Here is a 25813-nt window from a genome sequence, read left to right as displayed (position 1 = left end):
GCAACATAATACAAATCACAAACAGTCGACAGCTTGAATGAAGTATTAGATTCTTGTCGACTGAATAAACTCGTAAGACTATTCAATTTCAAGCAACTCACCATTTGGCCTATTTAAAACCAAAATAAGAAAATAACAACACTGGTTTTGTACCCATGCTCCATTTAAGCTACTCCCAAAATGAAAAGAAAGAATGGAAATGCAATGGACGTCCTGCAAGAAATTATTTTCTTTTCTGAACTGTGTTAATTCAGTTTAGTCTCACTAGACCCCTCCATCAAAACAACAGAAAAAGATAAAAACATCAAAAGGATACATGGCAGGGACAAAGTACAGTATAAAAAAAAAACTAAATAATGCTGTCAAAAGTGCTCAAATAAGGAGTGTTTTCATTTTTTTTCTCTTTTTTCATCATGAGGCAGACTTTTTTTTTTTTTTTTTGTTTCTAGCTGTGTCCTCTAGGATCAGGTTTTGGGGAAGAGGAGAGTGGGTATGTGAAAAAGCGGCAAAGGAGGAAGTGAAAGATCGAGGGTGACCCGGTCAGGTTCTGCGAGGGTGGAGGCCTCTGGTGTCGTGACGTGGTTTCTCGACCCTTCAGCTCCCACTGGCTGCCCTCCCTCAAACCTTTGTTTCCTCCTCATCGGCCGAGGGTGGGGGCTCTAACCCAGGCTGGTGATGTTGGCCCTGCCACCTGGAGGCGCCACAATGCGCTGGGTGTTCCTGCGAGGAATGTTGTCATCAATCTGAGCACCTGTGTGTGAAAAATGGAAAGTTGGCAATGCAAGGTTTATATGATATTTCAGTTTTTCGGAGGCAATTTTATTAACTTTACAAATGACTCATTGGGTCTTGTCACACCAGAAAGCAAATAAAAAAAAATTCTTTTGCATGAGAAACTCTGGGCAGAGAGAAAACAAAAACAGCAAAATTTTCCACCCAAAACTGAACCGTTCCTTTAATGTGTCACAGACCAGATAGACTGAATCCAGACTGGTGCAGGTTACGGACGGGCTGGTTGGGCTGCTTGGCAGGTGAGGTCTTGGCAGAGGAGGCGGGAGTCATGGTTTTAGGGGTGACTGACACCTCGCAGACCGGACCGTCGTACAGTCCTCTGGGTACACCCCTCAGCTCAGCCAGCTGCATTTTGGCGAACGAGACAATCAGAAACAATCATGACAGTGAAAACTAACAAGGAAATATTCAAACCATCCATTCCAATAATGATGCATGCACATTTACAGCCAGTCCTTAAGAAGCTGCATCATCCCTCCAGTTTGCCACAAAACAAACATAAATCATTATAAGATTTCTGAGTGTGGAGAGCAACATTGAGGTCAAAATGCCCTTTTGTTACAACAACCACAGCCTCACTAGACAAGATTTGCCCTTTGACCAGTGGCTGTTGGACGATGGTCAGTACCAGTATAAATCAAAAAGCCCTAAACACGACTATACCCTGCTGCGAGCCTTTATCCTTTTGTAGACAAAGTCGGGGAAAGGTTTACGGGCCACATAGCGTCCCGAGCCCTCGGTCGTGTGGAGGTTCCCCTCCTCCAAGACGATCTTGCCCTGGCTGATGACCACCAGAGGCCCACCGCGCACCTCTGTGCCTTCAAAGATGTTGTACTCCACAGTCTGTAGAGGAGAACAGAGACGTCAAAGTAGATGAAAAAGAACAACTGCAGTAAAAACTGGCCAACATGCACAAATACATATAAAAAAATATATACAGTAAACACCACAATCCCTCTTTTGTTTACTGATTAGTAAATTCAGTTTTCTTGGGCTTATTCCTCACTGTCTAAGGTCACATAAGCTCAGGTCTCATAATAGTTCACAGTTTGGTGACTGTGATTGACCTTTCATCAGCCTGTAGCTGATGCTAATAAAGCGACTGACTCAGGACCCTTCCACAACCATTCATCACAGCGACGATCAATTATCTGTGTAAGGTGACGGTTTTGTATTCAAAATGCTCCACTACAGAAAAATACCACGTTGACTCTGTTTACACATGACAGCACCTTTACTAATAGATGTTGGATACAGTGCTGGATAACTGCTGTGAGTTGGAAATTAAGGGCAAAAGAGCAGAGGAATGTTCTGAATTCTCAAATAAACTGCCTAAGTGATGGATTCTCGGTTATTTTACACACTTTTGGCTTTTATGCCCCCAGCATTATCCATCACATGGTAGCGCATATATGACATGTTTTAAAGATAGAAATGAGGTGATTTTCAGTTTGTGTTTTTGGATTCGAAGCAGGTTGAAGTTCTCGTCTGACAGCTGACAGCTGGATTCCTGCTTTGTTTTATGACAGCTGCTTGTGCCTCATAACAACAAAGTCGATGTAATAAATTATCACAGAAATACCTTCAAAGCAGAGATACAATGATTCATCTTCTCCAGCTGATTTTTTTTCCCCCTGTCATAAGGTTGACGTAACCTCCCTGCAGCACATGCTGTAACTGGGACTGTTGCTGCTTTAGTTCACACAGTTATGAAAATCTCACTTAGTCTTTAATTGAAAAATTGCCAGAGTAATGCTGATGGGCTGCAGATTGTGTTCACACATGATGCCACTCTGTAAAACTGCCAAAGTGTTTATGGATTAAAGTGCACTTCTGAAAGGAGCTTAACTGATTTAACTCGGACGGAGTTAAGAGTGTTCGCGCTGACTTCTAATGCTAATAAAGAAAGCGAAGCTAATCGTTTGGGGTGGGGGCAACTGATGTGGCATGGAGGCTTCAGTTCTCAGGCCAGAGAAAGAAGAAGGAGAAGTGGGGTTGTTATAGCGGTCTGGGTGTTTGGGTGTGTGTGTGTGTGTTGACCAGGAGGGTGGGAAGGTTGCTGTGTGACCAATCTGGAAGCTGTACTGTATGACTGCTTTCTCCTAAAAGCTACTGCAGCTAAAGCTGAGGTCATGGCAATCTGGTGGACTCTGAAAACCTGAAATGAGATCACCAGTAGGCCGCACACACACACACACACACACACACACACACACACACACACACACACACATATAAACACTCCAAATGAGCAATTTCTCCCATGAACATCAGTCCGTCATTTTCTGACCAAGTGGAATAAAAAGAAACCAAAGAATATGACAGGATTAGAAGAACATACAGAGCAATAGTCTCTCTCTGTCTCTCTTACTCACTCACTCACACTCACACACACACACACACACACACACACACACACACACACACACACACACACACACACACACACACACACACATATATACACACACATGATCTGCCTGCTAACAATCAGAAATGATGTGTTCCAGTTCTCTGGCAGATTTTAGGGATGACATCACTCCCTTGACGCTGTGTGAGGCCCACACCCTGTTCAGCAGTCAGACGGCCATAAAACCAGAGTCATCCCTTACAACAGAAGAGTGGACTATTACACCACTTACTCGAGCTGCCCTTAATTTCACTCCTTTTACTCTTTGACTTTTAATTTGGAAGAATGTTACCTTCATGGTGTCCATATAATTGCACTATATGTCCAAAAGCATGTGTGTAGTTTGGGGCTGATGGTGTCGTGATGTCAAAAAGACACAGTGGTGGACAGCAATCACATAAAAATAACACACACAGGGGCTTTAACATTTGAAGACAATAGGCCTCACTTGTACTGAGGTGTAAATGTTATCGGTTATGTGTTTATGAGTGAAGATCGTACTGAGTTGTGGCTCTTGGCGGAGATAATCTTCGTGACGTCTGGGTCCCACAGCACCAGATCAGCATCTGAGCCCACAGCGATGCGACCCTTGCGGGGGTACAGGTTGAAGATCTTGGCCGCGTTGGTGCTGGTCACTGCCACAAACTGGTTCTCATCCATCTTACCTGTCACCTGAAAGAACAGGAGTGGCAGTCTTTTATCTGGTCTTGTTTTCATCTGCATTCACTTTCTGCTTATTTGATCCAGAAACAGTTAACTTTCCATCACATGTACTTTATTATGATAAATATCATGATTTAAAGTCAAATATAATGTCATTTTATCCAGTTTGCCACACACCAGCAAAAACTGTATAAATAATACGTACCACACACTTGTCCCAGATGATGGACATCCTCTCCTCAGTGCCATTGACACCCTCAGGAATCAAGCTGAAGTCATCTTTGCCCACAGCGCGCTGGGCGGTGTTGAAGGGACAGTGTGCACTTCCTGTCACCTGCAGGTCTCCACTATACAGCAGGTCATGGGGCAGAGAGCGAGAACAGCGAGGACAGGGGAGTTAAGCTCAAGCTCTGTCATTATGACATTTTTCACTGTGTCTATAGTTCGAATGTCTGGATCATCCTCTTACCAGGAGAGCAGAGAGTTGAGATAGTCTGGTGTGGTGGGGTCGGGGCTCAGGGGAGGGGAGGTGACGTAGGCGGCGGCTTTGGCCCAGTTCTTGCTCCAATAGTGTGAACCGTCTGTTCCCAGGCTGGCAGTGATTGGCTCTCCGTAGACCACAGTGCCTGAAATTTCAGTCCCACTTTAACACCAGATACTCTGCTCCTAGTCTGTTGCATACATGTCACGTGGACTGTTGAATGTTTCCAGTGCCGCACAGACATGCTCTAACTACTGTTTGTGCTCGTTTGTGTTTGTTTTACTCCTTCTGTTTTCTGTAAAATCTACTGTAGGAAAACACGTGATTGGAATTGAGCATTGAAAGTAATTTTAATTGAGTAGACGTTTTCTAGTCCAAACCTTAAATTTAATTGTGGAAATCCACAAAATTGAGTATTTATGTCGGTTGTTAGTGGAGCAGACTGAGGTTTTGTTTTAAGTCTCATCTTTGTGGTTTCTAGTTTTAGAAAGGAAACATTAAAAATGATGACAACCCCAGCAGGAAATGTGGATTTAATTAGCACAAGCTGAGAAAAATATTCGGTTGTGCAGTCTCACCCTTCTTCCTCGCCTGAGCGATGACATCAGCTGCGCTTTTGCTCATCACCTTGGTGACGTACAGGGGGCAGTTGGTCTGATTGGCCACGGTCACAGAGCGGTTCACAGCCTCTGCCTCCACCTGAAGGAGAGAGAAGTGGCGGAAAAATAGTAGTTTTGAGTCCCGATCCTCATCCTGGCTCACTGAGAGGCTCTGCTTCATCCTTATCTCACTAATCACCACCACATGTGTCTCACAGTCATATGTCAAAAATGATCTCTTCCGTATTTCATGTGAGGATGTAAAACTTTGGGGCGGAGGTTTTATTGGATGACATAACAGCTCAGAGTTTACTGAAAATGATATAAGATAAATTAACCTTTTAAAATCCACTGTCCCACCCGTGGGACGCTTTGGCCTTAAGACTGCTACATTAGGTGTGTTTTGGACCCAGTCGTATTTTACACACTACAACAGGCCTTATAGCCCCCCCAAAAAAGACAAGCTAAGCTAACCAGCTGTGGAATCATAGTCACTATACAGACACGAGTTTGTTATTAGACATCAGACATGCATTTTGCCACCCACAGCAACAAAAATAAGGTAAAAAGCGAGGATGGACACCTTGGCAACTTATTTTGACCAGTGAAATGGCAGGACTGTGATTTTTCATTGACAAAAGAAAGCACCAAAATGTTCCAAGCAGAGAGAACACTGTGGATTCTTCATCTTGTCTGTTTTGGATTAATTTTCTGCTTTTATTTTTTGCCAAGGTGTCCCTTTTCTCTGATTTTTGCCAGAGGTTTTTCATCACTGTTCTATGATGGCCAAGGTTTGTTCAGCAGAGAGAAACCATTGTGTATTTTACCTTACATTAAATTATGAATTAGATAATAGTAAAAAAAAAAAAAAAAAAAAAAAAAAGAAGAAGGGAAATTTAAGGAGGAAAAACAGAGCTGCAATAAGTCATTCTTAGATTTTTGTCACTTTCAAAAGTCACACCAGCTTTTCACCCTAAAATCCACGCAGGTCAGTTAGGATCCACAGAGCTGAAACTCTTGTCTCACCTCCTCAGGGTGACTCAGGACGTGTCCCTCAGGCCCAGTGATCCCCTGCTCCAGGATCCTGCGCTGCTCCTAAATAGACAAATGCATGCACACACACACACACACACACACACACACACACACACACACACACACACACACACACACACACACACACACACACACACACAAATAAACCACCGTGGAAATGCGAGATGTTGAGTCATGTGCAGGTGCACGCATGTTCCTCATGACCAGCCTTGGCAGTGAAAAAACGCTGCATGGCCATGACCCCCATGAATATTCATCATCCTCATCTGTTGGCTATTAAGAGCTCAGTATTGAACATTTCATCATGACTGTGGAGAAACTGTGATGTGTCACAGCTTTACGGGGTTTAATAAAGCACAGAGAGGCCGTCAGCCTTTGCGCTCAGTGTGCTGGTGTTGAGCAACGTCTCGAGACACTTGAGGCTTAGGGTTTTATTTTCCCTTTTGTTGCCAGTTTTAAAGGCATCGTCCAGCAGAAAGAAAGTCCCGTGTCTACGATCCCAGCTCATTATGGGCTGAAGTGTCGTACCTCAGCTACGATGTCTCCGTTCTCGGCGTGCACCTGGGCGATGGCTCCCAGATCGCGGATCACACTGAACACTTCGTACACCTGCGGCAAAGAGACGCAGTTATGATCTCGATGTTGAGACAGCACAGCAGAATGTATATACAGTAGACTGGTTTTTAATGATTAGGAAATAAAATAAAATATATAGCATGCTGACATTATAATTTAGCTTAAAGTTCTAAGCCTCACAGAGCCGCTAGCACAGCTGCAGACTCCAGAGATTTGTTGTGCTCGCACATCACTATACTGATTAAATACTGATTATATTAGTTGTTGACAACTATCTCAGATTTGTTCTTCTAAACAGTTACATAATTTTATGAACCCTAAGGCTTTGTTGAGGCTGAAGGCAAATCAGATTTTCCACACAGTTATTTGCAAGTGATCAGATTGGATGCGTGTGTCCAGACATCACCAACCTATCTGCATGGGTTGCTGTAGTAACAACACAGGTGCCAGTGACTACGTAGCTACGTCACTCTGAATTTGGTGTTGTTGTTGTGTGTATATATAAGAAAACACTCTGAAATCTGATCTGAGAAGATGCACCTGTAGAAATCTGGTTGAATTCCCTTTCACCTACAAATGTGCTTTGGATCTGATTTGCAAAAATTTCATTTCATGTGGGTTTTGTTTTTTGTTTTCTTTGCAGTCCAGATTTTCTGAAATCAATCTGGATACAATCTGGATACATAAAAAAAAAAAAAAACAAACAGATTTGACCTGGCAGTCAAAGGCCTAAGGCTGCAACTAATAACTTTTTTATTATTAAATAAAATCTTTAATATCTTTTCTGTTCAGTTCCCATGGCCAAGGTGCCGTCTTAAACTTTGCTTGCTTCGTGTAAGTAACAGTCCAAACCCCAAACACAATCAATTTACAATCATATAATAAAACTGAGATGAGAAGCAAATCATCACTTGTGAGAAGCTGGAACCAGAGAAGGTTTGGCTTTAAAAGACCATTGATCAGTCAGCAAAACTGTCAATAAATCTTCTGTCATTTCGCCAATCGACTAATCAACGGATAGTTTTGGCACTGGACGCTGCAATTACCATCAGACCCACTGTGTTTACACTAATCATTGAGATGTGAAGCCCAAAAAATGATGTAAAATCAACCAGACAATAAAAATGACCTTAATGACTCCAAATTTGTTTTGAAATAAAACATTAGTCCAGAACAGTATGTGAGTCTCCCACATTTTTGATTGTTTAAGTACAAAAATGACTTCACAGACTGAAGGAAACCCGACTCACTGAATGAGTCAACATCTCCCCGGCTGCCAAACAATAAAGGGCCATCAAAGTTTGACACGGGAGAGAAAATGATAAACTCTGGCTGCACCAGCCTGTGAACATTCCTCGCACAGGTGCAAAGAGCAACACAGATCTGTTTTAAAACAGCTTTCAAATGGGATTAATTCATTTTAACTGTGAGTCAGAGGGACACTGAGAGGGAGGTGTGGCTTTCATTATCCCTTCGGTCTCCCAAGAGAAACACACAGATAAGCAGCACGAAACAACGCCTCGCCAAGATAAACAGACTGTGACTGTAACTCACACTGTAGGACGAGAGCAAGAGCCAAGACCAAGACTGAGATATGACTTTTATGATATTAAAATGTCAGACTTACTGTAGGCTACTAATCTCTATCCCTGCTTCTTCGAGTTCTTACTTCATGCCACTGAACAGTGTGTTGCCAGATCAAATACAAACATAAATGCAGTGAGCATCTTGGCAGGTTGACAAAGGTATCCAAAATACTTTTTTTTTTTTTTTTTTAATCCTTACAACTGTTACTCCTCTGGCTGAGCTCCCAGTCTGGAACAATAAACACGTTATGATGAGTTAGATTATTTAGATTTAGCTTCTACACTAAACAATATCATCTTTGTCTGTGGATTCATTTGTGTGCTGTCTTGTCTCACATCTTGTTTAATGATGATGAAGGTGACGCCCATGAGACAAATTTGTATGGATTTACGTGCAGCAGCATGTTTGATGTTAAAGGATAATATGAAAAGTACGAAAAAAGAGAGGAGGCCTCACCTGAGCATCAGTAAGCTGGAAAATATCTTTATAAGCCAGGTAGACCAGGAAAGAGTTGACACCTAAAAAGAAATAAATCTTAGTGGATGTTTTTCATCTCCTTTAAATAAAATACTGCAAATTTGTCCAAACAAAAAAACAAAACACTGGTGCATGATATAACTTAGCTAACTGTTATTGTCCTTGTCTTGTGGGGTGTAGTGAACGTTGCAGCCTCTAGAGGCCGCTAGTGTGACTTTCAGTCTCGTTTCTCTCTTGCTCTGCTGTTTTTCCTGCTAACAAAAATCACATTCCTTGATATTAGGATAGGTTTTAGAATAAGTGTGCCATGTGCTATTTGCTGCAAACAGGTTACCTGACTGATGGGAACGGATATTAAATGTTTTTTCAAAAATCTGTTGCTGCCGGAAGTTGTTCTTAAAGCAGCTTTAAATATTTTCTTTTCATTGACATCTTTCAAACATCTTCATCTGAGAGGCTCTGATGTGACTTTGCAGTGGGTGTGTGGTCGCACCGTGATCCTTCACGAGCGCCTCCATCTCCTCCTGGAGGCCTTTGTGCCACTCGGTGATGTCGACGTGCAGCGAGTAGTCGCAGCAGGACTTGCTGTCGGCCCATTCGCGCCACTGCTCGAAGGCCGAGATGAGGCTGAGGCCGGGCTCAGGTACCACATGGTCAACTGGACACACACAAACACGCAAAATTATTAAACACAAACACTGTGACTCAGACCCCTGTAGTGTTTCTACTTGACATTATCTGTTATCCACATTTACTGATGTTGAGTCTGGACCTGAATACGCCTGATTCACACCTGGCAGCCCAGTATGTTCCAAATTTGTCCGAAATGACTACTTGCGTAATGATCTTTGAAAAGAGCCAGATCTCCTGTCTCTATTCAAACCAGAGCCTGCACTCCAAGTACAAACATCATCTGTTTATGGTTTCCACCACCCAAAGACACATTTATATGGGCTCAAGATGTCACATCTGGAGATGTTACTCAGACACAAATAACTGAACATAACGGCTCATATCTGCCTAAGCAGAGGAGCCAGTTGGTTAAATCGTCCCTCAGTGCAGTCAGGAAAGCATACATGTCCACATTTCCAATTTTTTAATTATTTATTAGGCAGAAAATAGTTTTTAAAAATGCCTTTCACAATTTCCCAGAGCTTTTATTGTGAAATTTTCTATCAAATGACAAATCGGCTAATCTTTTCAGCACTAATTTGTGTTATACTACAAAAGGCCTCTCCAATCACACTTCAAACTGTCATTTTCCATTTTTGGTGCAATCACATCTGTCCACATGTGATGTGCACTCCACTGACAGTCTAGTCACCAGGCTGCCATACTCCCAGCTCCAGACCGGTCTGAGTCTGCAGCAGTCAGCGTTCAGCCTGAGGTGACAAGGAGGCTCGACAGTCTGGGAGTGTTTGTTCTGCTGTGAGGGAGAGGAGGGTGTTGCTGCTGAGTCAGGGGGGAGAGTCAGTGTGACAATTAGAGGGGAGATTTACATTTAGCTCTGTTGTTGTCTTACATCAGAGCTAATATTCAAACAGTGACACCTATTTCACATCATAAGAGGAAACCTTAACAAACTTAGGGGGAAGCACAAAGAACAAACAGGGCTGAGATCTGGATTAAGCAAATGCAAACAGAACTACAACAGTAAAAAGCTAAAATCTACGAACGACAACATTCATGCAGGGTTTGTAAAATAACAGCGACCAATCTGCAGCATTTGTGTTTCCAAAGGGAAACGTCCTGGCTCAGCTTGAAGAGCAGTCAGCACCTCGTGGCTCTGAGTCCTCAGAGCAGATGGGCGGTTTAATCATTTGGCTCGGTCATGAACAGGCCTGGCACTCTTCCTGTTCTCATTAAGATATTTTCAATTAAAGCCAATCAGTGGATGAAGAATCACTGCAGGGAAAGACGCTCTGCAGACACTGCGGTGATTCTCTAACAGACAGAAATAAAGAAATTAATAAACAGGATCTCCCTCCGCTCAGTGACTCACTGATCATGGTGGTGCCTCCAGCCAGCGCAGCCCTGGTTCCCTGGTAGAAGTCATCTGCAGACGTCATACCTCGATCAGGCATCTGGAAACGCGTGTGCACGTCGATGCCGCCCGGCATCAACATGCGGCCGTGGGCATCGATGGTTTTTACCCCACCGGGCACGATGAGGTTCTCCCCAATTTGTCTGAAAAAAGAAAGTAATAAATTATAAAAAGAAGAGAGAAAAGCAAAGATATCTAAAGGTTAAAAAGAAATCAACTGGTTACTGAATGTTTTTACAGTTTATATATCAGTGGACAAGATTTTTAGAATATAGATGATTTTTACAGAGATACATTTTCTTTATTTTTCCCCCTTTTTTTAGAATGTAGGAATTTTCATGAGTTTATATTAGAATTGACTGTATTTCTTCTCAAGATTAGTTTACAGTCACAAAATACATGAAACAAATAAAGATTAAAAAAAACAGCAAAAACAATAAACAAAGAGGCTGTGTATTGTTTAATGAAATACCAACATATCAAAGATATGAGCTTTTATATTGCACTGCTCTGAGCTATAAATTTGCATTTATGGTCAATTTAATTAGAAAAGGCTCATAAAACTGTACAAATCGTGTACAAAGTTAAAGATATAACAAATCAAATTTCTCCACAACCTGTTAAAAAATAATAGAAAACCAATATGATTTGACACTGATTGATTTGCAGCCTCTGTAACTGACAGATGCTTAACACAAGTGAGCTGTTTGGCCTGAATGAAGAACAGAATTTGTCATGTTTCCTCTAAATGATGGTACTTGATGCAGTATTCTCACTTTTTGTACTTTATTTTTTTATAACTCTTTTGTTTCTGTTGTGATTTCAGTGCATGGGGCGTGGCACTCCAAATCTTGGATACATTATTCGACAGATTTGAAATCCTGTTCAACTAATTATGCAATGACAAATGTGTGCACCTCTTCTAGGTTCACAACATCATGTGAGCTCCAGCCCCGATTTTTTTTTTTTTTTTTTTTTTTTTTTCCCCATGGAAGTTTGTTGTCCTCCATCTGTGAAGCTCCTGATTCAGCTGCATACGGCTGAAAGATGCATGAAGAGCCTCTTATCTTCAGGTCCATTTAGTGAGCAAATGTTGATTAAAGTGCCCCAGAAACGGGAAATTCAGACTTTTACATTTCCATAGCAACTGGGAAAGAAGAGTTGAAGTGAGACTGTCCAACTCCATATTTTGTGGTCTTTTTTTTTGCCTGAAATAACTGAAATAAATTCTAATTTCAACTGATTGTCTATTACAGAGCTGCACTGCAGTATGTATGTAATATCAGTGTAGACAAACTCATAATTATAAATAGCATAACATAACATAACATAATAAAAGGAGGGTTTTTGTTCACTTGTCAGCAGCTTGAAGAAAAGCCAGTAAACTCACTTGATGACTCCATCCTCCATATAGATGTCAGCACAGAAGGACTGGTCATCGTTCACGATCTTCGCTCCTTTGATCAGGAGGCGGTCGCTCTGCAAAACAATAGAAATGATTAGTCGCTGTACGTTAAATCACATGTAAACACATTAAATATTTCATCGGGAAAAGCTCGAGAAGAGCAGAGGGAACGCGGCGCTGCAGATGTGAACACATACAGGCCGCTCTGGGATTTTATAGGTGCTTATAAAAATACACTTATGAGGGCGAGCATCCGATTTGGCTCGATCGGAAGTGGGATTAAGTGCATTTGATCAAAGACATTTTGGGAAATGTCACATAAAGGAGTGGACTGGCAGTCCCAGCCTAACATAAATACTCCAAAGTCGTCCAATTTACAGAGCAGTCTCTGCTTGGCCTTTTTAGGATGCATTCTGATAAGCAACACATGGCTGTGCAATGTCTTTCAACCAATACTGGCTTTCTTCTTCTGCACACACACAGATATCCATAAACACACTGCACACACACTTAATACTCAACACTCTAATATACGGACACAGGATGTGATATTTGGATCAGGCCCAGGTTTATGTGTGGATGCTTTAACAATGATTCTGTTCATAATGTCAGGAGGGAATTGGAGAGAGAGCCGGATTAAAAAAGATTCAGTGAGAGAGGATGGAAGAGAGAGAGAAAGGATTTAAAGAAGAAGAGAGGAGAAGAGGAGAAGCATAAACTTATTGGGAAGGAAAGGTTACACGTTTTACAAATTAAAAAAAGTTTAGGAAAATGGAAACAGTGAAGCAATTCAGCAACGACCGGTCATGTCTAGTAGCCAACAAACTGAAGCATCTCGTCTCCATTTTTCACTGTATTCACACCTTTTGTTGCCTGTTTAAGGCCTCTGTGACAAACAAGTGTGTGTACTGTATGTGAAATAAGAGGAGGTGGTAATAGTGGGTCAAACAATCCAACACAAAAAGCACATATTTCGATTCTGACTTAGGTTACCACACCTTAAAGGAGATTTTTTTTCACAAAAAACGTTTACATGAATGCAAATGTCACTAATAAACCATCTTTATTATTTTTACTTTTTAGTTTTTAAATATTTACTAATTCATATGTTTGTGCAGGAACTTTGTGACAGACTAAATATATTTTATAATTTACTGGATATTTTTCCCACAGTGTTAACCTTTTGTATTTTTACACTTCGGGAAGCAGAATCTTTGAGTGATTTTTAAAGGGCACGTGACAAAAATTCTTTTCATTCTGAACCTTCTATTCATTCATTCAGTTGTGCAACAATAAAGACAGCAGCCCGCCTCCAAACACACCCCTCTGTCCTCTTCATGTGTTTGAGCCACTATAATAATGGACGTAGGAGAGGACCAATCAGAGCAAGGACTGTGTAATCAATCACGGATGGCTGCTGCTGCTGTGCCACTTGTCACTGTGCAGGGGAGGGAAAAGGGAAAGGGGGGGGGGCGGGGGGGGTCTAACACCTCCACAGCCTCCAACCCTGAGCCCCCTCGATCCCCGTCCCTCCCTCGAGTCACCCCGGCAGCCCGGGCCCTCTGTCCAAAAAGGGAGTGGCAGCTCTGGTCACAAGGACTCCAGCATCCCCGGCTAACAAAGGCTGCTCTGTCTGAGCCGCTGCCACTAGCTGCTGCCTGGCCAGCAGCTCTGGCTCCAAGCACAACTGCTGCTCTGCAAAGGCTCCCAGTCAGAGCCCCGCCCTGCATCTGAACCAGCAAATATACAACTCTGCACTGCAGGACTCAGCTCTTTGAAATTTTACTTGATGTTTTTTTTTCCCCCCAAGACTTCTGTTTCAATAATCATGGTGCTGATGTTTCTAGTGATGCACAGCCAGGAGCAGGTGGAATTTGTTTTTTGGTACATGATGAAAACTCTGTTTCATACATACACATGCAGCAACCAGGCCAACATGTGACATATGTTTATTCCTGTTTCTTTAATCTGTTTTATGTGTTTCTGCTGTTTTATTCACATGCACCTTATGGTTTGCTGCTTCCAGCTTCTCCCACGTAAGGGTTTAATCAAATAGTCAGAAAAAAAAAAAAAAAACAAACAACACATTCATTAATGGAATTAAGTGTGAGTAGCTGAAACAATCTTAAAACAGCTCTCCACCCACTGAACATTACCTTTCTATTACACTGTCAGACTCAGAATTAGTTATTGTCAGTTTAATCATTCTTCCTCGTCAAAATCTGGTGCCTACGTTACCCACAATCCAACTCAACCGCCAAGAGCCCAGTCAGAAATTCAGGTATGCAAGTAGTGGCTAATGGAGTCAGCCCGAGCCGCTAACTTCAAGCAGAGCCAAGGAGCAGGCTACAGAGGTCTGATGAGCTAACTTCTGTCAGACTCCACATCTCCACATTATGTATGTTTTCAAACTTGGAGTCTTCAGCCCCAGTCAACGGTGACTCGCGTAACATCCCTTGAGGCAGTTCATCAGACTTTCTGCAGCTCTTTCTGGCACACAAAAGGATTTTTACAACTTTTTTTCACACCTTCTTCAGCCTTTCCAAGGAAATGGAGGTGAATTAATCATAGTTTGAAGCCTCACACTATGGATTTATCTGGTGATGTGAATAAGTATAAATAGGTCATATCCATCCAAAGCTCCTAACATCTGTTTTTGAAACAAAGTACTGTAGGTATATTTTTGAAACCAGTTTGAGCTCAAATTAATTTTGCCAACTGGGGTGTTAAGTTACACTTGAATCTTATTTTTATCTGATCTGTTCTTACTACAGCTGTAGAGTAACAAGACAAACGCATTAACTTGTACATGTATGCATGCTGTAGACAGTCTTACAGCTGACACACACTTGAGGACTTCAGCTGACTGCAGCCGGTCCGGAAAATGCTTTGCAGTTGTCATCTGAAAGGTGTGGCGATGCTCTGACAGCGCTGATGGAACCAATGCAAATAGATCATGCGGTAATCTTCCATCTATGCGGAGCAGACTGCTCTGGTGGAGCAACTGGCTCAGCTCCAGCCCACTGCTGGCCTGTTCTCATCCCAGCAACTGCTTTGAAATATGCAGTTACATCATGCGCCTCATCATGACCGTCATTATCACATTACTTGTTGGAGTTCGTCAACAGACTTACGGCTATCGAGTCAACGCTTGTATTTTCACACAGACTCAAAGTCATGCGAGCCAAGACTGAGAGGCAAAATTATCTTTTCAGAAACAATTACTCATGTTTGATCCCTAAAGTAGGTCTAACGTAGGCCTGGTTAGGGGGGGGTTACTTACTGAGGGAGAGGCAGATCATTTTGAAAAGTCCCATTAAAAAGGTGTTTTGTTTTTTTTTGTCTTAAAAGTTTCCATGTCTTAGGTTCAGCTGCAGAACCCTTTAAAAAAACTGCTAAGTTAGCTGAGACATTACTTGCTTTGTATCCAGACTTACACATCTAATTGTTTTGGAGCTCATAGGGGTTGGAGAGTGTATCCGATTGTACTGGATCACTGCCAAACATGACAGTGACCTTTTCATCATGGGAACCTCTTACAGCCTCACAAACAGGATGTGGACAAAGCTCAATGGGGTCACTGTTGCTATAGAGCTGTGTTTTCACTCCAAACTACAAGACTTATCCACGCTAATGTACATGCCACGGCAGCTGAATGCACTTTGGCGAGCATAACGTAATTTTCAAACAAGATGTACAATGGATTCTTCGCTGGTTATTCTGTTTAAAGAAATAACTTTAATCTAATTAACCCTCAGTCTCAAACTGCTTTATGTTGTTTCCTCCAAGAAAACATCCTGGTTCTTCAACAACTGGGGGGAAGCCCAGCTTAGGGGCTGTAGACGCATGGCGAGGGGGGTGCCTGTATGACTCTGAGAAAAAATGTGAACTTAAAAAGGTACTCTCATGCTAGCAAGGTTAGCCAGATAATTTACTGGATAAAGTCTTATTATAATCTTATTCTAATAAACGTTTTGTTGATAATCTCATGGTTGGGTAAAAGCTGAATAACCACCGTTCTAATCCCTAAAACTGTCATTATATCCACTTTTAAAATATATTTGCTAAAGGTGTTGGCCATCAGTTGCCAATTTAAACATCCGGCTGACCAGGAGCAACCAATATCCACTCTCCCCTTAGCTTTCTTACTGGTGTCCTGTGGGAAATATGAGGCTCTTTGGTTGCTAAGTGCTCCACCATGTTCATTACTTGCTAATCTTCTGTTGTTTGGTGCAGGGTAGGTCAGGGTTTATCAGAGCTTTTGCACTGAAAACAGCTGCCAGCTGCAGAGAACAAAAAACAGTAGTTATGGGCTGTGAAACCAAAACAAAACGAGACAAAACAACAAGCTCAAAAACACTAAAAAGGCCCATAGAGCTGAGGAAAACTAAGGTGATAATTCTCAGTGGGTTCATCACTATGCGTGACCCATTTCACATTATACATCATCATCTGACCCATTGTCAGTATAAAAAAAGTAAAGCAGCTTTAAACAAACATCTTTATACCATTAGTGCTAATACTGTAGGCTGCTCAGCATGCTGATAGTGGAGTCTGGGAATATTGATCATCCCTCTATCACAGCCTGTCAGATCAATGTGTTGTATCATATGACCCCTATAAGCTATCAATATTAAGAACATGCATAAACAAAGCCCCAGAACCCAAAGTGAAAACTACAACACTCCACAGAAGAAAAGAGACAAGAGTTTTGTGAAATCAGAACAAAATCAGCTCGGGCGCTATGAAAACGTCTGCCAGTGTTAGACGTAACCCAGCAACGTGGTGTGTTGTTGTCCAAATGGAAAATATCCTGGGAACATTTGTGAAGTCAGGTGGAGAATGCTGCCAGGTCAGACATTCAGCGCTATGATTTATGTGGGTCCTGGATTATTCAAAAACCAGCCTGCTACTAAAATCACCTCCGTACATGTTCAGACAACTGCTGTAAAAACATATGTTAACGTTTTTTGTTTTTTTTTAACGGTACAATTGCACTTTCAAAATAAAAGGAAAAACAGGAATTAAGTAGATTCCCAGAGGGAAAATATCTAACCGGTTACAAACCTGTATCTGAACAGTAATTTCTTTTTTTTATGTGTATGTTTATAAAACAGAAACTGGGAGCTTTGGATAGATTTTACCTTCTTTTACTGGTTCACATCACCACAGAAATTCAGAGTTAAAGTCTTAAAGTCAGAGGATGAAGATATTCTCTCTCTGATTCATAAAAAAAATCACCAAAAATTCCCTTTTGAGTATGAACCTAATCAACTTTAATTCTCTTTGACTATACTTAAATTCTCTGTCTGACTTTTGAGTATTAATTTAAATTCTGTCTCTGTGCAGTCTGCCGAGGACGTAGTGCAGCTGGAGGCGCCGCCACTCTGTTACAGACTTTCCTCAACAGTATTCCCCTGTTCAGGTGCTGATTGTGAGAGGGGGAATTTGGGATGATATCGAGCGTGAACAAGGCAGAGCCGGTGGGTGGGTGATTTGGACACCAGCGCGCTGTGGGCGATGTGTGAACAGACAGCGCCCTGGGCTGCTGTGCACTGTGAGATAACAGCATGAGCAGGCCCGCTGCATTGACCTTAACAGTAACTACACATACACACAGAGCTGCCACTGGGGACATCTACTGTAGTACAGGTATGCTAACAGAACGCCTAATGATCTCTCATCCTCTGAGGACTGCAGTCACAGAGACTTTAATCCAGGACAGTCTTATTATAGCCTCAGTCTATTTTTACCTTCCTTTTACTTTGTACACTGTGGCTTTATTTTACTAAAACATCAAATATGTCCTCATTGCTGCAAAGACAGCAAAGACAAACTGCTCTTTTGAGGAGAAAAAAATAACTTGACTCGCTGACCTGCTGAAGGACAGAAACTTATTTGACAACAGTTGTGACTTAAATGACTAATCAATGATCCAAATTATTGATCAACTTAACGATTAACTGAGTATCTGTCTCGGCACTAAAATAGTAAACTGATTATTTTTGGGTTGTTTCTTTTGGCTTATTTTATTTGTAAGACAAGATAAACAATCTGGGAGACTGAGATGGGCTGATGTTTTAAAGAGTAAACGATTAATCGATTAATGGCTTTGAAATCTGCTGTGGCTTAACTGTATGATTCAGAAATTTTGAGAAATTTTATGAGTCACAGAGAAGCTTCCGATCCCAGGTGGTGAACTTGCGGAAGTTCATTCATATTTGATGAGCGCTGCCTTAAGTACATCCCTGCCTGTGCAGCTGACCGGACTCCATCTGGCCAAGACAGACCCTAATGTTGTACAGACACCACGGTCCACTCCTGACAAATGGGGAGAGAGTATGACGGATTAATTCTGATTTATATTAAAGCTAAACTCACAATTTGATTGGTCCATATAAAAAGGCACAGAACACACAGTTTCTTTGTTGGTGCTTCAGCCTTTCTGTTTAGTTTTTATTCGATTTAACCTCATTAATTTCCTGTCCAGCTTTTGGTTGGTTTAACAAACACATCCTCTCCTCACACTCACTCCTGCTCTGTGAAGCAGCCCACTGACGGGCACTGAGGTAGGCTGGTTACAGGGTCAAGACCCAGGACCAGGTGGACAAATAAAATCCATGAAGTGGCTAAAAGATGCTCCTCTATCCAGCAGCTCCAGTCTCATGCAACACATTTGTCATGCTCCTCCCTGATGTGATTGTGTACTCCTGCGTGACTGAGATACCGTGTGAAAATAGCATGTAGATCCCAAATTCTTGAGAAAAGAAAAATCAGTTTTAGACAGAAGTTGATTGTGTCTCTGACCTGCTTCTTCTTCCATGCACTGTTCAAGAATAGGCAGTCTATCCATTTAGGTCTGACTTAATCAGTGTTGGGACTACAATTCCAACTAATCCTCTGATCTCTCCACCAACTGGCTGCTGCATCTCGAAGCGCTTTCAAGAGAGAAAGAGTTCAGAGGAAAAGAATTCACCTGAGAGGCTGCCTGTTTTCTACACAGCGCAAAAACACGTTTCAAATCATTAAATTGTCATGATATGACCTTTTTTTAACACCCTTTGTCTTTATAAACAGTTGAAATATGCAATAGTTTCACAGTGACTCTGTTATATTAAAACTTTAGTGTAGCATAAGGTGAGACTGCACTGTTTCTGATTAGCTTCCCTCAGCCTGAGACACTTCTTAGTATTTTTCAGATGCATCATCACTGAGATAAATCTTTTGTGGTTGTGTTTCAGCATCTCTTCTTGTAGCAGTATGAGTAATAGGGCTGCAACTGATTACTGTGTTCGTTATGGATTCATCTCTGGATTATTTCCTGACTAACTGATTAGCTGTTTAGTCTTTGTAGTGTCAAAAAAGGTCAGAAAATGCTCATCACAAGTTGCCAGAGCCCAAGGAAACAACTACAGATTAGTTACTATGTCTGCACACCGGGCCAAAACCTAAAGATATTTAATTTACAAAGATTTAAAACAGAGCAAATCCTCATATTTGAGAAGCTGAAACCAGAATATTTTGACTTTTCACTTAACCAAGCACCTTAATCAATTAACCACTTATCAAAATTGTTGTCAATTAATTTTCTATTAATCAATTAATCGGCCAATCCCTTCAGCACTGATGCTCAGACATCCGTCCCATCTGATCAGGGATGAGTTACTGGTCGATCTGTGGGCCACATCAGTTATGGTTCACTTTGACCACACAGCCTACATGATGTCCACAGGGTGAAGGATGCATGGAGGTTGATTCCTCCTCTAACACAGTATGAATAAGAATGAATGGGTTTAAAGATGATGGGCCCCTGGGCACAGATGCCTAGAAGGCCCCTCATCCTACCCACCAGCTAACCCCCACCTGCATCATAAGTGTCCTGGCACTAGCTTCTTTGTCATGATTTCCAGAAATCATTTTGACCAAATGTTAATATCAGCCACTTCAGGGTTAGGAGCCACCTGACCCCTTGGACCCCTGAGCCTATTCCCAGCAAATCCTTTATATAATGATTATAAAGCCATGATTAATTTAGTAATGCATCTTTTTTTATCTGCACAAAGCGTTTACTCATATCAGACTGCAAGCCTGAAATAAGACACACAACTAAGATTTGAGATCTGCTTTAAAAGAACCACTCGGCTCCATCCATGTGTCTGTCCTCATGTTCTGAGCCATTCTGGACATTTTAACCCAATTATTTCACTTTACCGACAAGACAGTGACCTCCTTCCTGATCAGCTCTGCATGCATGCATCTTCTCTTCATTACACAGCTGAGAGAGAAACATGGGAGGAAATGGGACCCACTGTCCCCTCCCTTCCCCTGGCTCCCCTCCCTTCCCCTCCCTATTCTCTACTTTCCATTGAACCACCACCACCACCATCCCTGCAGCTCCGTTATGAATTCAGCGAAACAGTCTGCCCCACAGTGACACAGTTAAAGTGTCCTTAAATCCGTCTGCAACAATAAAAATAAAAAACATCAAAACACGTTTTTTTTTTCAAAGTGAAAGGAGAGATTGAAAAAAAAAATCCAGCCGGGTACCGAGCGTTAGCGCGGATGCGGGGAAGCATTTGCCCCCACCAGTTGGTGTGCATTGATACCCGGCCACCAGACACACCGCCTAACAAAGACCACCGGCGTGAAATCTCAACTGTCATGCATACCACAGGCAAAGCAACGGCGGAATGAGAGTGAATCTGCAACAGAAATAAATATTTTAAGGTGAAGCGATGGTTCGGTTTATTTGGAGATGAGCACTTGTCGCAAAGATGCTGCAAAAAAAAAAAAAATCACGTTTTCAGCCTCGCCACACTATGAGGGGCCTCTCTGATTTACCGACCCTAACGTGCACCCAGTCTCTAAGAAGCGAATTTCACAATAAAACCGACATGCATCTACAAATAAACTGGCAAACAAACAAACAAACAAAAGAATTTAAGAAAGAAACTCCTGCGGTCAAATCCTCCAGCTCAGATTTGTCGAGGAGCGCAGCGGCGCAGGAACCATGCCGCCCCGGTGACATCCTGCACCCACACCCGCAGGCCCACACGACCGGACACCGGACACCGGACCGGATTTACTCTCAGCTACTTCAGCCTAAAAAACACCACAACACTCACTGTGATGCGGGGGATGTTCTTCTTGCCCTGATAGCCAGACATCTTCACCGGTGGTTTCGTCTCCTTGTGCGCCGTGGACCGCTATCAATGCAACGGGATGTGCGGATTACTGCTGCTTGGAAGGAGGAGGATGATGATGGTGAAGAAGAAGGAGATGGTTGGTAGCAGCCGATCCTTGGGAGGCCACAAATGTCAAAGAATCAAACTATCTCTCAACTCCAGATCGCGTCCTGGCAGCCTCCCGGTCTCCGCCGATGCACCAAACCTTTCCTTCCCAGACGGAGTCAGACAAGAGGGGAGGGAGGGACCACTCGTGAGCCTCTTCCCCATAAAGGAACCCCACGGAGCATGCGCAGAGCCTCGCCCTGCTCCATTGACAGGAGAGAGGCACTAATGCCATCAATTGATCTCTTTGGATTAGTGAAGGCAGAGTGCACCGACCGAACAAACGAAGAAACACCCAGCAGCCATCTTAACTCTTGTCATTTTAGATTCGGTTTCTAAAAAAAAAAAAAAATCTGAGTTTAAGTAAAATCCCAGCCCGTGCACAGGGTGAGATCCTTCCACCCGTGTCCAGCTCGAATAACCTTGTTTCAACCATTTTCTTGAATCGCTCCTGATACTGGTGATTTAAAGTGTCCCACGGTGGTTTAAAGGCGTGGCAAGAAAATCAGTAACACCTGCTGGGATGCAGGAAGACAGTGTACGGGGTTTATCTTCCTCCACAGTTTGAAGAAGAGTGAGTTTCTAATGAATATTACATAAAACTGGCTGCATACTCTGCAGAAGCCGGATACAAGAAGCCTGTGTGATATTTGGCTTGTGTTGTATAACAGGACGAATGCTCCAATTCTGCTCACATGAGGCAGAATTAAATCAGACAGAGAAGAGTTAACTTTAAAGTGAATGAAATTCAATATCCTAATGCTCGGTGAATTTGATTTTCGCACCAACAGCTGCAACGTTTTTTTCTTTTTTTTTTTTTTTTTTTTCATTTAAAGAGTGACTGTGTATTTTTGCTTTCTTTTTCTTGTACTTGTGTGATAGAAATAATTCAAATGTGTATCTGTGACATGCTGAAACATGATGTAACCATAGCACACGTACAGACGAGTCATCATGTCAGACTCAGTAATCTTAGCTACAGAGCCATAGAAACTTTGCTAATATTAACCATAACCATCAGGCTTGGCTACTTGGTCATACCAGACCAGCTAAGGCTGTAACTGCAAAACCCTGCAGTTTACTGGCTCGAGTACAGGCAACATAGTCTGGCTTAAAGGGACTTTTAAATAAGTAAAAGTCACACACTGAATATTTTTACTTAAGTAAGAGTACTGAAGTATTAGCATCAAAATATACTTAAAATACTCATCATGCAGAGTGGCCCTTTTCAGAATAATTTATTTCATGTTATTGTATTATTATTTAATTCATTAATGAATAAAGGTGTGGCTAATAAATGTAGAGGAGTAAGAAGTATAAAGAAACAGAAAATGGAAGTACTCCAACAAACACAGGTTCCTGAAAGCGGTTCCTGAGTCCATTACTTACTTTCCACCACTGCAGTCTGCTAATGACACGTTTTTATCAAGCATGGTCCTAATATGTCGATTAGCATTTAAACATCCCATCATGTAATTGTATCTGTTTTATTATTGATACACAGGAACAAATCAAGTATATTCTTATATCAGAGAAGAGGAGAGCGAACTCCTCTATACATGTAAGACTTAAATAGACATCGGAGGTAAAAGAGTAAGGAGTGGATTGTGTGGCTAATGCTTCCAATCAATATGTAACATCATACCCGGGCTCAACACCACAATACAAAAGCTTTTAACAGCATCCTGAGTGCTTGAATATTAAGTAAAGGAAGCACTGATCCTGTTAGTGCCATGGTTTACCAAAGCCTGGGTAAGAGCCCAAACCAGCAGGAGAAAAGTGGGAAGATTTTCCTGCAAGTCATCCAAGTCAGAGCTGCCATCTCTCGTCCACCAGCTCCACACCCTCAGCTCTGCTGTTCGAGAGCATAAATACACAAGCACCATGATGCTGCATCCATGCATTACATCATATAAGCACCCAAGCCTGGTGATTTCACATGTGTGTGTGTCTCATTTATAACCAGGCAGGGCTGGATCACACATCCGCCCCCTTTCTGCAGATTTTTCTCATTTAGACCTGTTAACGCTGAGTTAGCAGGTGTTCACTGTTTTCCTCAAGGCCACTTCAGCCATTCACGGACACACAAGCAGCACAAAGCCAACTGTGCTGTGCAGCAGAGAGAGGAAAATCAACACTACAAGATCTAACTAACAGGAGCCACTCCCTCTGGCAGCTCTGCATGGTGGCCCCTCCGTTGACTCTTTTACAACGCGCTGCTTTCTGGGAAATGTAGTCAGGGCAAGTTGTCTGGCATACACAGACTGTAAGCTTAAACAAACTCAGCTGAGTGGCAGAGGCTGTAATTGAAAGATTTTTTAGATGAAAATGGCGCAGGTTGGTGCACAGATCTGAGTGTTGGATGACAGAATTTACAGATGGAGAGAAAGATTGAGAGACAGAAGGATAAAAAAAGAGGCAGATTGAGAAAGAGAGGTGTTAAAATGTACGCAATAAGCATGCAAAAAAATATTTAGAAAATTACCCTTTTATCATCCAGATTCTGTAGCGCTTCTTTCCCCGTGCTCTCCCTTATCTCCACCTTCCTCGGCTGGGAGATGTCGGTCTGCCGGTCAATGACTCTCCGGTCACTCCTGCCCCTGCACGCCGAGAGTGCATCAAAGTCCAGGGTCTTGCTGTCCGAGGAGCCTTCCACCGGGCAGAACATGCCACAGAATTTCTGCCTCGGCCTGGCGGGGCTGTCAGAGCCCATGCTCTTGAAGAATGCTGGCACTTCCCCGGCGGTCGACATGCCTATAGCAGGCGGGGGAGCTGTGAGGTTTCTCGGGGTGTAGCTGCACAGATGCTCCGTGTCTCAGCTTCTTCTTCTTGTTTTTTTTTTTTTTTTTTGTTTGTTTTTTTGCTGTTGTTATTCAGCCCTGCACGCCTGGACAGCCACCGCCTTTTGCCGGTCTTCAAGCGCAGGTGGTCGCACTGTGACAAAAGCGCAAACAAATCTGTAAGGCTAATGCTGCATGAAAACACTCCCACTGTAGAGGGAGAGAACGCACTGTCTGATATTAGGTCTAAGATATGAGAAAATCCTCTTCTGTTTCCCCAGTCTATGGTCAGCAAACTGTTATGAATCGCTTACTCATGAGTCTAAATTAGCTTCTAGCCTACAGCCAATATCCTCTGTGCGAGTTATAAGTCAGCATATGAGCAAGAGACCTACAGCCTAGCTTTGTCAAAATAAAGATCCAATGGGCTACGGGAGGAGGATGTTCCTCGATGAGGGATTACCTGTAGCCTGTGTGAACCCGTTCAGAGAGTGACGGTGCCAGGAGCGCATCAGATCTGCCTGTCCGGAAATGATCGGTCCTTTCTTGTCCAAAGTAAAGACTTGTTCTCTAGAGCTCTAATGCATCAGTGACCTGCCCGTCAGAGAGTTTGGGTTTAGGAGCTGTGTAATCTAATAACTCAAACATGGTGTGTGTGTGTGTGTGTGTGTGTGTGTGTGTGTGTGTGTGTGTACATGTGTGTGTGTACATGTCTGTCTGCAAGGCGCTTCGGGCAAAAGTGAGAGGTCAAGAGGCGATCAGTACCACGGAGAGTTCCCCAGAGTCACACCCAGTCCAACAATGAAGGGCGCTGTCCCTTCAGCACCACACCCTACGCTCCCACACTCACATTCACACCAATGTTTAGTTTTACTTACTTAGAGTTCCAGGTGCATGGCTCTTACAAACAGCTCTCACCAATACCTACAGGGAGGAGAAATCACAAGGTTTAGTCAGTTTAGTGGGAAAGGACAAATGAACATGAAAATGAACATTTGAAGGTTTAATAATGAATTGTTTATATGCAAAAAGTTTAGCGTTTATTTATGCATTTATTATATTAGTTGTTAGTTCTTTGCTACCAGTTTTAAATAGGTTAAGCTGTTAAGGCTGCGGTTACAAAATTTAGTCATTAGATTCCCTGAAAACTTTGCTTCAGATCTTAATTATCACTCAATAACATTACATATTCATGTCTAAATACATAGAATACATACACAAACTTAAAAAAACATTTAATTATCATACATATAATGAAATAGTTAAATATTTCTATATAATTAAACAAATATATTAAACACTCAAAAACTCCCCACCCACTTCAAACCAGTGACAAAAGTGCAGAAAAAAGAAGAAATGTAATTTCTTGTAAGAAATATCTTCATATTCAGATCATCTAAATTGTTCTTACTGCCTTCACGTAAGGCCCCATTGTTCAAATTAAAGACTTCTTGAGAAATCAGCTTTGCAGGACTTAAAAAAAGGGTCACAATGAATGGTTCACGTTCTAAAAGGCTATTCCTTCTGTTCAGTTACAAATGCAAATAAACTATTGATGAACTGACTGGGTTGCAGATGCTCTGCAGTCCCTCTCCTGAAGGTAAGCGGCTGAACCGTCCTGGAGAATATAAAGCAACCAGATTTTTCACAACT

The 25813-nt window shown here is 42.2% G+C and overlaps 1 protein-coding gene across 3 annotated transcripts; it reads right to left on the bottom strand.

Moving 5' to 3' along the window:
• Positions 1-377: 377 nt before the first annotated feature.
• On the bottom strand, positions 378-25813 carry dpysl2b (dihydropyrimidinase like 2b). 3 transcript variants are annotated; one of them, XM_041058954.1, is made up of 16 exons: positions 25726-25813; positions 25039-25084; positions 23866-24314; positions 12076-12164; positions 10644-10828; positions 9135-9299; positions 8621-8682; positions 6530-6610; positions 5972-6040; positions 4925-5045; positions 4335-4491; positions 4071-4212; positions 3704-3874; positions 1456-1635; positions 972-1137; positions 378-751 (listed from the first exon to the last, which is right to left on the bottom strand). In XM_041058954.1, exons 3-16 carry the CDS (start codon positions 24130-24132, stop codon positions 660-662), a joined length of 1947 nt encoding a protein of 648 aa, XP_040914888.1. In that variant the 5' UTR covers positions 24133-24314; positions 25039-25084; positions 25726-25813; the 3' UTR covers positions 378-659. The 3 variants fall into 3 exon arrangements, with proteins under 3 accessions (XP_040914888.1, XP_040914887.1, XP_040914889.1); XM_041058953.1 differs by lacking the exons at positions 25039-25084; positions 25726-25813 and adding an exon at positions 24624-24750; XM_041058955.1 differs by lacking the exons at positions 23866-24314; positions 25039-25084; positions 25726-25813 and adding an exon at positions 21216-21479.

Source organism: Toxotes jaculatrix, chromosome 16 (genome assembly GCF_017976425.1).
Source record: "Toxotes jaculatrix isolate fToxJac2 chromosome 16, fToxJac2.pri, whole genome shotgun sequence".
In the NCBI taxonomy this organism is placed as follows: Eukaryota; Metazoa; Chordata; class Actinopteri; family Toxotidae; genus Toxotes; species Toxotes jaculatrix.
The sequence above is the reverse complement of the archived record's forward strand: the minus strand, read 5'-3'. Positions and strand labels throughout refer to the sequence as shown.